The 12140-nt window shown below is 41.1% G+C and overlaps 2 protein-coding genes across 4 annotated transcripts in view; one reads left to right on the top strand and one right to left on the bottom strand.

Annotated features, from left to right (window-relative positions):
* The window catches only part of MYO18B (myosin XVIIIB), a 451547-nt gene that overhangs the window by 159569 nt on the left and 279838 nt on the right, over positions 1-12140 (bottom strand). The gene's annotated exons all lie outside the window — the stretch shown is intronic.
* LOC146030025 (uncharacterized) lies at positions 1486-3274 on the top strand. 2 transcript variants are annotated; one of them, XM_083158388.1, is made up of 3 exons: positions 1486-1598; positions 1808-1846; positions 2064-3274. In XM_083158388.1, the coding sequence occupies exons 1-3, from the start codon at positions 1568-1570 to the stop codon at positions 3116-3118; spliced, it is 1125 nt and encodes a 374-aa protein (XP_083014514.1). In that variant the 5' UTR covers positions 1486-1567; the 3' UTR covers positions 3119-3274. The 2 variants fall into 2 exon arrangements, with proteins under 2 accessions (XP_083014514.1, XP_083014515.1); XM_083158389.1 differs by lacking the exon at positions 1808-1846.

Below are 12140 nucleotides of genomic sequence, written 5' to 3'. Positions count from 1 at the left end.
TACATAATGATTTTAAATAATGAGCTAGTTATCACATTTATATGTGCTGTCTGCTGACTACGCATGTGATATGATGGGGGTGCTGCTGTAGCTTTGTTGGATCCCCTGTAATAAATTTACATAGATGAGGTTTTTTGTGAGAGCGTTAATAGTTTTATGTGATTTTGTGCACGCAAATTTCGTTATGTTTGCTTATAGTTATCTTTTATTATCAACAGTGATTGTTGTAGAAATTGACTTTGAACTTAAGCTATCAACAAAACATCAACATGCAGGTGTGTATATGATATTTACAATAGTTTAACAATATCTTATTGTATTGTTATTTCAACTTATTATTATTTATTACAGAGAAAGGAATACAAAACCATTAATGCAAATAAAATAAGTCTCAGAGATTTTCAAGAGTTACCCAGCTTCCAACAGCCGTCAAATGAGCAGACAAATACATGTAAGTTTACAGATCAAAGACACAGTGTTGTTGTTAGGGCATGATTTGTTAAGGCACAGGGGGCTATTGACGGTGGTTATAAATGTTACTCTGTTGGTGTTAATTATTATTACCAGGCTCAGATGTGTTAGTCACAGGTTCTGTTAAGACAAGCGCCCTATTGGTATTAATGTTACACGTGTTGATTGTATTTTTCGTTCTACAAAATTGTTGTGTTAATTTTTATTTTATTTTTTTATGTATATATTATTTTTTATTAAATTGTTAATCCCATAAATCAGTTTCAGATGTCACAAATGACGCATCTGAAGTTGGATCATATGGTTCGGATTTCACAGTCGGTCCGGATCTGACGACATTCGAAAACCCATACGCAGCATACTCTGATTTGTCCGAATCGCAAAAATGTAGGTGTTCATAAGCCGTCAAAAAATGTGATGTATGTTAAAAAATGTGATATATTATTATTTCCAAAAATATGTCTCTCTCTCTCTCTCACGCTATCTCGCGCGAACTCTCACGTTCTCACTCATATATATATATATATATATATATATATATATATATATATATATATCCTGTTATATTCATTTTTATACCGCCTGTGATATTAATGTGTTATTTGTTCTCTGTTAGTATCGCCGATTATGTCGAAATCTGATGCAGAACACATAATGGATGATCTCTGGAATTTACCATCGGCAAAACACTATAAACAGCTATACCAGACCCCGGCTATACAAGGTGAATTTTGACGATTGGCTAGTGATGTTTTTATAATGTGTTTTTGTGTTAAATGTTGCATATCGTCGCAAAATCATGAATAGTGTCCACAGGAGTTGTTGTTATCATGACTTAAATGACGTTTTTTTTTTTTTTTTCCGCAAGTCAGCGAATGTGTCGTTAATTGATAATATATGTATTACAGATGACATAGCTAGCCGGTATGAACCTACGGTACCTAGGGCCGATACGTGTGAAGCGGGACCATCCGGATACAGAGAACCGACAGCGGGTGTTGGATCAAACGCCAAACAACCCAACAGCGCATTGGCTAAAGGAGCAAAAAGAGCCCAGATCAGCGATCAAGCTTTCTGGTCATTGTTTAAAGGAACCATGCCGGCGCAAACCTTTGACAAATACCCGTGTATGTTTATTTATTTGGTTTCTTATATAGCACAACATTTACCATTGTTCTTTACAAATGGAAACCACAGGTATTAAACAGCCTGTGTAGACGTAAGCCGACAAGGAAGGTGGGGGGGGGGGGGTTGGGAGGTGATCCTGAAGTTGTTATAATGCGACTGTCTTTGTGGCCGCGTATGTGTAACTAAAACGGTGTGATTTTTATTACAGTAGGAACCACGCCGATGGAAAGATCTGGCAAATATTCAGGTGTGTAATGTAATGTTTATTTATTTAGTTTCTTATATAGGACCGCGTTCATCATTGTTCTTTACAAATGGATACCACAGGTATTAAACAGACTGTGTAGATGCAAACCGACATGGATGGGGTGGGTGTTTTGGGAGGCGGGTCTGAAGGTGTTATAAAGCGGTTGTCTTAGTGTCCGCGAATGTGTAACTAAAACGTTGTTATTTTTTATTTACAGCGGATCCGCGACGATTCGCAAAAATGATAGCCGCGGCCGGGGTTGCTCAACCACTCAATGCTGAAATGGATGGGGGTGAATCAGCTAAAACGGTGATCGACCCACAACGTCAAGAAAATGTATCAAGGGCCGAGATCATGGCCACCGAGCGCGACGATTTCAAGCCAAGCAAGCGGAGAATTACAAAAAGTCGAGCCGGTCAAGAAAACAAGGCCGATTTATCAGACCTTAAAAGAAGATTGAAATATTCGGAAGGTAGACCCGTGAGAAAAAGAATTGCATTACAAACAGTGCCAACCGTGAGTAATGTGGATTACCCGCACGCATTTACAACACCTGCAACACCTACTGAATCCGACATTGACATTGCCGGTAATACAAAGACTGTGAAGACTCGTAAAACTTTACGACTGTCAAGAGAGAGATACACGCCGCTGACGGATGATGATGTCATCGTGATTTCAGACACGCAGGAACATCATACTGCAGAAACGCAAAGCGTAGTCAGTAACACGCCTGCAGATACATTATCCGCTAATGATGAGGACTTAAATGGGCAAACTTTTTTTATCACCCCTAGTGAAGAGTCAGTCTCAGATACACCACAGAATGATGATGAGGCTGTAACATCTGTAGCCGGAATCCCTGATAAAGTAATGGGTGATGATTACACAAAACTACCCAGTGTTTTTACCACGGTCGGCGAGGCAACCGCATCGGGCGGTGCGGATGCCCCGCCGACCGTGGTATCGACAGACATAGTTGATGGGGGTCAGAATGTGGAACAATTAGGACAAGATGCGGAAATACAATACTACGCGGTCATGGGGAGGATGCGTGAGCATATAGGGTACATGCGTAGAAATGTCAATACCCTGTTGAACCGTATAAAAGATGAGCTTTATGGTTCAAAAAAGAAGCCAGAGATCATTAAAGAACTTGTAGAAATGTACATGAATGTAACATCAAATCATATAGCAGAGACCGTGAGGACTAGGGATTTTATTAAAGCGAACATGTATCATTTTGCCGAGATAATTGAAACGGATCCGTGACTAGGCATGGTGGGTTATGGGTTGAAACGTAATTTACATGTGTGTAAAAAAGCCCCAAGAATTAAAGCAAATGTACCGTGCAAAATCTCACACTTATTTCGCCGTTCGAAAATAAAACAGGCTTTAAAATGCATATACAGGCTGAGAAAGCGTAAACAACACAGGGTGCGAGGCACACCCCCCACCCCGTGTGCACAGGCTGACAAATCGCCGGACCAACCATCACCGGGTGACGCTGCGTCACCTGACAATGTTGAACACCCCGCAACGCCCAGGCATAATGACATAGATGGGAGTGCGCCACCCGGTGATGGTGAAGGTCGGCGAGATGTGTACTTAGAAGCGGTTAACAGGTATGAGCGACACCATCCTAATTTCAGAGCTATTGAGTATCATAATCATTTTCAATTTGTTAATTTGGAAAGAGTTACATCATTTGCAGAGGGTGTTGAAGCCGTACACAACGCTATACAGGTTATGATTGATGAATTCATGGTTGGTGTTGACCCTAATGATCGTGTACAGTTAAGATTGGAGGGGGGTGGTTTACACAACGCCATCTACTCACACCGAAAGCCGCAAGAATCATTAGACGCTGTCAGTTTCTTGAATCAAATTACAAACACTCTTCAAAGTAACGCTGAATTCTTATTAGGCACGGGTTTAAGGTTTGTGATCACTGTTTTTAGAAATAGAGCGGGTGGGGCCCTAACTGGTCGCGGCCTTAGACGCATTCCATACAGCTTAATTATAGAAAGGCGCAGAAGACACCTGTATGATTTCAACAATACGCACAATTATTTGTGCTTTGCGGCATCGATCTGCAAACTTCTGGATAAAGGTAATGCCACAGACGCTGAAATACACGATCGGGCGCTTCAAATTCATAAGGATTTGAAACTATCGATCGATAAAGCAGTTAGCTTTAGCGACGTTGTTGTTTTTGAAAAACACTTAAAAACAAAAATTACAATATTATATCATAATAATCGTTCTTGGCATTACTATTCTTCAGATTCGCGCTACGGTGATACCCTGTATGTATTATATCACGATTCACACTATTATGGCCTGATTAATATCTGCGCATTTCTCGGATCGAGATTTTTCTGTTCCTTCTGTAATCGAACTTATGAGCGCAAAAATAGCCACGATTGTCTTTTCTTTTGTAAGGCTTGTCACAGACAAGCGTGCGCTGATGATGGGGCTTCCGCATTAAGATGTTCGGTTTGTAGGGTGTTTTGCAGATCGCGTGAATGTTTAGAGGAGCACAAATCCTTAGCTTTAGATCGCAAAATATCCTGTCTTGAACATGTTTATTGCGACAGGTGTTGTCTCTACCGTCGCAGGTCTCATGAGTGTCAGGGGCTAAAGTGTTCTACTTGCAAGGCATATGTTGATGGGTTTGCGGATCATTTGTGTTACATACAGCCCATCAAAGCGGAAGAACCCACCACCAAATACATCTTTTTTGATTTCGAATGCATGCAGGAGACAGGTATACATATACCAAACTACTGTTACGCTCTCACATTAATGGGTGAGAAATCCTGGGAGTTTAAGGGCAAAGGTTGTATCGATGATTTTGTAAAGACGTTCATGAAACCAAAATTTGCGCATTACACATTCATAGCCCATAACGCTGGGCGGTATGATGCGTATTTTGTATTGAACAAGATCATCAAAGAACGGTATACAGTATCCCTCATCTCTAATGGCGGAAACATAATGTGTATCACAATAAAAGATCTGAAGATTAGGTTTATAGACTCTCTCAATTTTCTCCCCATGAAATTGAGCAGATTTCCAAAGGCCATGGGATTTGATGGCGTTAAAGGTCATTTCCCGCATTTTTTTAACACAGCCGATAACCAAAATTACATAGGGGGCATGCCCTCAATAGAATATTTTGGCCTACAACACATGATGCCTGAGGAGGCCGCTGATGTTACAGAGTGGTACGAAAAAAACAAACACAAGGCGTTTAATTTTCAAAAAGAATTAATACGATATTGTAAAGAGGATGTCAGAATATTGCAAAAAGGGTGCGCAGCTTTCAGATCAGCCGTTATAGCCATGACAGAACAGGAGTTTGTAATAGCGGCAGAGAAAAAAGATGTAGCCGTTAAACGTCACGTTGATCCATTCCAACTGACGACTTTAGCGTCGGTTTGTATGGCTATGTATCGTTGTAAATATTTACAGGCAAACACATTGGCTCTTGTACCGGGTGATAACTATCACAAGACCCAGAAGCGTTACTCAACACCGGCCATACAGTGGTTAATGTACATAGAACACAAAGAAGGTGTGAGTATAAGACACGCTTTACAAGGTGGTGAGAAGAAAGTCGGCAGATACAGTCTGGACGGTTACGCCGTGATTAACGGCGTGCCAACAGCTTATAAATTCCAGGGGTGTTTTTATCACGGTTGTGACAACTGTTACAAAGCCGATGATGAAAACAATCTGACTAAAACAACCTACGGTCAACTGCGGCACAAGACACAGTTAAGGATACATTTCCTTAAACGGTGTGGATTTCAGATAAGGGAGATGTGGGGGTGTGAGTGGAAGAAAATGAGGGAGACTGATGAGGAGCTTCAGGTTTTTCTGAAAGGTTTGGAAATCCCTGACCCCTTGGATCCTCGTGACGGTCTTTATGGCGGCCGCACTAACGCCATAAAACTTTATCACAAGACAGAGTGCGATGAAAAAATACACTATTTTGACTTTACTAGCCTATACCCATTTGTCAACAAGACCAAAACATATCCTATACGTCACCCACGCATCATTTATAAGGACTTTGATGATGTCACAAAGTATTTCGGTTTTGTTAAATTAAAAATTAATCCTCCGCGAGGCCTTTTCTTTCCAGTTTTACCGGTTAAAATGAATGGCAAGTTAATGTTTCCGCTGTGCCGCACATGCGCCGAATCTGGACAGTGTGAGCCGTGTGTTCATGACTCAGAAAACCGCGCCCTAACCGGTACATGGTGCACAGTGGAGATAAATCTTGCTATAGAAAAGGGGTACAAAGTGTGTAAAATCTATGAGGTGTGGCATTTTGATGAGAGATCTGATGATTTGTTTTCAGGTTACATTAAAACACACCTCAGAGATAAACAGGAGGCTTCTGGTTACCCTGATTGGTGTACAGACTCTGTGAAACAACAAGAGTACATAGACGCGTATCAAAAAAATGAGGGCATAGCTTTAAGACACGAACACATAAATGTCAACCCCGCCAAAAGACAAATTTCTAAATTGTTTTTAAACTCGATATGGGGTAAATTTGTTCAACGTAGCAACATGCCCAATACTTGTCTAGTGACAGATCCTGATAAGCTTTTTGAATATGCCTTTCAACCACACTATGAGGTGTCTGCTTTAGACTTCATAGACTCAGAAACTGTTATGGTCAACTGGAAATACGCCAAAGACCATTATACCAGGTCTTCAACAACAAATATATTTATAGCTGCATTTACCACAGCGCACGCCCGCGTCGAGTTGTACAACCTATTGGATAGATTACAAGATAGATGTCTGTATCACGATACAGATTCTGTAATTTTTGTCAGCAGGCCCGGTGACTGGAATCCGCTATTAGGCGATTATCTAGGGGAGTTGACCAGCGAACTACCAGCTGGTACGCATATAACAGAGTTTGTTTCAGCCGGCCCCAAGTCATACGGCTATAGACTAAGCAACGGCAAGACGAGCCTCAAGGTCAAAGGTATAACGTTGAATGTTTGTAATGAGCAGCACGTTAACTTTGACAGTCTGAAAGAACTGGTCTTAGATTATCCTTTAAACCCCAAAGGCGAGGATCAGAAAAAAATTGTGACCAGGCAGCCCGGTATAGTACGTGTGAAAAAGTACTGGCAGATTGAAACCCGTATGCTGCAGAAAACGCAAAAGTGCGTTTACACTAAACGTAACCTCACGGATAATTTTACAACCCTACCATTTGGTTATTAAGATGGATATCCGTTTTCAACACCCCTTCTCCTGTATTTTAGCCGGGCCCTCCAATTCGGGGAAAAGTTATTTTGTGAAAACGCTAATACAACACGCATCCACACATATGTCGCATGTACCTGATAATATTGTTTGGTTTTACACCTGTTGGCAACCGATATATGACCAACTTCTGAGTGCTCACCCTGGTATGCGTTTTATAGAGGGGTTGCCCGAGTCATTTAGCGACGACCAGCTTTTTCCCCCTGATAAGATTAATTTAACGGTGATAGATGACTTGATGGATGCAGCGAGTAATAATTCTGAGGTTGAGAAAGCGTTCACAAAGTATGTGCACCATCGTAATCTCAGTGTCATGTACCTTGTGCAAAACATATTTTGTCAAGGTAGAAAGAGCAGGACTATACATTTAAACACAAAATATATGGTCCTGTTTAAAAACCCCAGGGATAAAATGCAGGTTAGCATTCTGGCTAGACAAATGTACCCATCAAAATATCGTTTTTTTCTTGAAGCCTATGAGTCCGCTACGGAGCCACCATACGGTTATTTACTGGTTGATTTAAGAAACAATGCCCTTGATGATTATCGTTTACGAAGCGGTTTATTTCCCCCCGACACACCAGTAGCTTATGTTGTTAAGAAGCGGGGTTCTAAATAGCTATAACCGCGCATCCTATAGTCATTCATTACCACTTCTAACAGCTGTGAACATGTCGACCAGGATAAGGCGTAATTGGGCCCTTTTAAAAACCCTCATTAAAGCCAAACCGGCCCAAAGAAACGCTATATTATCCAACGCTTCAAACGATTTGGTGACAGCCATATGTGAGATTGCTCTCAATACGCTTAAAGGTAAAATACCCCTGTCACAGCGCCAGTTGAACTACCTTAAAAAGAAGAGGTCCCTTATAAAATCGCTTTGTAATAAGAAATGCGCCATTGGGAAAAAGAAGAGGTTGGTGAAACAGTCGGGTGGGTTTATCGGATCGTTGCTAGGATTTGCCATTCCATTAATTACCGGACTACTGTCTAATCGGTGATGGAATACGCTGAGAAAATGTATCTGGTCCCCCAGCAACAGATAGACCGTTTAAACAACAAACCAACCAGCGATGATATACGCAAAACAGCCACGCAAAGCCTAGATGCTGAGATCATAAGTATACTACATAATAATGCTTTATCAGAGTATGAAAAGGCAAAACGCTACACAGCTGTGTTACAGAGATACCTGGTGTTGAGTAAACAAACTGATAGAGAAATGTCAACTTTAACGCTTTTATCACCCGGTGCAAATGCTGTTGAGGATACAACTAACCCTACACAAGACGATGCTACCGACGCTGTTTACCACGATGTCTTGAACAGTGTTAATGCGCGGTATAAAAAGAACTGTGAAATACTAATGAGTAAAATGGTTCGCTCTAAAGACATTGCGAATTGGGACCGCAAGGGTGTGTTTATGTATAAAGGCGTCACAGTGCCAGGATCCAATGTGTTAGACTTGATAAGGGGTATCACGCAAAATCACAGCGTGACGAGTCATAAAATGCCTAACGGCTGGATTGAATTTATGCGCGCTATGGCTGAGTTGAATATCCCGTCCACTGTAGTTGGTAATGCATCAAACAGATTACAGTTAGATCGCTTAAAAGCTGAAATCTACGATGATGAAATTGGCAATGTAAATATAGCCTCCCCAATACACAACATTAAAAAAAGTCGTATAAATGTTTTAAATTACCCCGGGTTAACAACGCCACACGGATACTTACTACCGAGGAAAAGATCCGTAAATCTGTTTCAGGATTCGCAGTGGTTGAACCTTTAACATATAACTAATTTATAATGTTTTATACAATGTATTTTTGTGTGTTTAATTTGTACGATGACGTTTAATTTGTAATGTATCATGTATTTAGTGTATTGTTTTAACTGTAAAGTTTATCGTGTTATTCGTGATTATTTTGCTGTAAATACATTTTGTCTGTACCAATAATATATGGTTATGATTTATAAAATGCTGTTTTGTTCTTTGATTCTAACCAGTTTGTCTGCAAAAATATGCAATCACACGATATAAAGTTCAATAAGCAAGATTTTTTAATAGAAAGTAACCATAAGCAATGTACATACAGCATTTCAATCACAACATTAGTTACAAGTTACACAAACAATTTTGTATTACACATTATTTTTATCAAACACATGTTGGTTACTGGTGACACAGGACTGTATACAGTTACCCGTATATCGACTCAAACAATGACTTCTAGGGAGACGTCTTACAAAGTTTGATACATAGCGATCATTACGTTTTGTATCAAAACTAAAACGGACCAACACATCTGTATATTTGTAATTTTTACACATGAAAAATATAAAGTATATACAATATTGTCCACAAACGGTACTGTTAAAACCTTGCAACTGCTTATTTTGGTGGTAAATTCTTTTTGAATTTGAGTTTAAAAAATTTATTATGGCCTTTGGGAATAGGGGGTTGTCAGGTTCTAAACCGTAAGAGTCCAAAAAGTAACACTCGCGCTGGTTGTTAAAATAAACGGCCAACCAATGCTCCCCCGGTTGGGCGCTGGTGTGTGTGTTGATTACAAACGCGCAGGGGTATTGCGATAGTTTACCGCTCGGAAGCATATCACACGGGTAGGTCCCTTTAAAAAACAGGCGCGTCACCGGATTAGCGTACAGTATACAATTTATCTGTAATGTGTTCATATCGCTGATGGGGTGATGAATATTGGTAAATATACGATAAATATAAAAATTATTTATTTCATTTATAGATAATCATACAGCACATCGCGCCGCTGGTTGATCTCGATGATATTATCAAATAATGCGTATATTATTATGTTGACTGTCCGGTCTAGTGCTCCTGCAAACCGGAATTCAGCTCGTAGATTACCGGTTCTGATTAGAGACAGATGCTCCGCGCATTCCTGTTCAGGCGACAGATCAAAAGCAAATAGTGTGTAGCCGTTGAGGTACTCTTCACGGTCAATTAGTATACCCGAATCTGATTTCTGCTTATTTGTGATCTGAATGAGCGACATATACTCGCGAACCGCATTACCGTGTTCAAAGTCTGGTTGAAATGGTTTGGCCGGATGCGGTGTTCCATCCAGGTATAGGGATGCGAAGTTCACATTTTTATGTTCAAACCGTAGAGGGTTTTTGTCATAGGCTCCTGAAAACGCTTCATTATCTACAAAAGCGGCTATAACGGTTTTTGGCACCTGTCCTAAAAACAGATTTTCTAAATTAAATACGCGACTCCCCGTCGGTATGCTATAGATCTTCATGCCCACTCTATCGATCGCATATTTGGCGTTGGTGGTCAGTAAGGCCTGGGCGTGTCCAATCCGGACTGCGGGTGAGACCTGAACCCTTTTCACAAACAGGGACGCTGCAACAATCTGAATTTTAAAGGCCTCCGCTTCAGCAGACATTAAGCAGAAAGCATCTTTGTTTCTGATGAGTTTTATCTTCAAGTCCACGGCGTTCAATATTAGTTTATGTTGATGAAAAAGGTCACAGTGTAGCGGCCCCAATAATTCAACCGTTCGACTTTGTGCCGTTGTTCTTGCCCTTTTTATAAACCCTGTGTTTACGCCATCCAGGGTTCTTGTGTTGTGTTCTCCAGCCACATCTTTGTAGAATAATCCAGTTGTGTGTTTTGTGGATAACGCATCTGAGCTATAATTCAGTATGGTCTCTATGTAGGCCCTATAAGCGTAAAGATTATTGGACTGCGATATGAGCCTATCACCCAAAGTGACATCAACCTGGCTAAATAAAGTTGCTATGGGGTAATTAATAAGAGCGACCTTGGCGTCTTGAGGTATAGCAGTGTTATCAGGCCGTACGATCTTGCAGGTCACGTACAGCAACGTGTTGTTCAGATCGTAGTAGTGTTCCCCGCTGGCCGCTATGTAGAATTCAAGCGGCGCGGTCTCGGATAATGCCGCCAAAGGTTGAACTTCGACGTAGAGGCTTTTCTCTACGCTGGTCTGCGTCGGTGGTACGTCAAAAAGGTCAAGTTCAGATTTTGTGCATTCCATGGATTCATTGTGTATGAAAGACATGCTTAAAAAATATCACCGACCCTTCGCTTCGGTTTCCTTTTTTTAATTAAGCCGCGTCTGCTCCGTTTTTTGTTTAAAAGGGGTCTGCACCATGTCGGAAGTCGTATTGCCCGCTTCCGTTTATTTTTAGCCGCCCCTTTCCTGGCATAGATTAAACCTGATCCATCTTGCTTCGCTTGATTTGCGTCGTGTATTTTGCTCACAACCGCCGCTGTGGCTTGTCCGATGACGTCTTTCGCGATGTTGCGTGCTGCATTCTTCACGTGGGGCTTTGCTATCGCCAGCCCTCTTCGGAAAAGCGGTACCGCTTTTCTGAACAGGCTTCGAAAAATTCCACCTAAACCGCACCCGTACATATACGCGCTGCCGTGAAAACCGGGTAATCCATTACCGGCCTGTGTTTTATAATATTGCGCGTAGAGCCCCGGGTCACCATAATTTTTAACAGCCACCATTGTCTTTAATAAAATTCGGATTTGCGGCGTCTGAAATGTAGTTTCACGTTCGCTTTCCCAAACTTGAATGACATGTTTTCGTTCTGATCATTCTTTATCTCTATGGCTATAGTGTCAAAATGCGTCTTGCACAACGGAACATAATCGGGCTTCTCATACCGTATAGTGACCATCTCGTTGTTACGGCCCTTTATTTCAACGGTGCGCAACAACGGGACATAACTATCACCGACCCTCTGATGTTCGATAATATCTGTGTACACGAAGAGCGTATATTGCCCTCCGCTGATGTCGGCGCACGGTTTTAAAAACTTAGTTTTCGGGTATAACCCCAGTATTCTCGACAATTTAGGACCGGCTGTGATGTTGTACATCGCCTTGTTGTCGATGATTATCTCTCGTTCAAGCGGATCGTACAATAGTTTTAAACCATCCAGTTTATGTCGGTCAATTTCAGCGTTGAAAGAAAAC

Source organism: Crinia signifera, chromosome 1 (genome assembly GCF_055691185.1).
Source record: "Crinia signifera chromosome 1, ASM5569118v1, whole genome shotgun sequence".
NCBI classification, from domain to species: domain Eukaryota; kingdom Metazoa; phylum Chordata; class Amphibia; order Anura; family Myobatrachidae; genus Crinia; species Crinia signifera.
Note: the sequence above shows the minus strand (reverse complement) of the source record. Positions and strands in the feature narration are given on the sequence as shown.

Excerpts from the sequence above, each read along its gene's own strand:
- LOC146030025 (XM_083158388.1), top strand. The coding sequence starts at position 1,568 with ATGCCGGCGCAAACCTTTGACAAATACCCGT. Across the intron at positions 1,599-1,807 it reads AACCTTTGACAAATACCCGT|TAGGAACCACGCCGATGGAA; the intron begins GTATGTTTATTT and ends TTTTTATTACAG. Across the intron at positions 1,847-2,063 it reads AAGATCTGGCAAATATTCAG|CGGATCCGCGACGATTCGCA; the intron begins GTGTGTAATGTA and ends TTTTATTTACAG.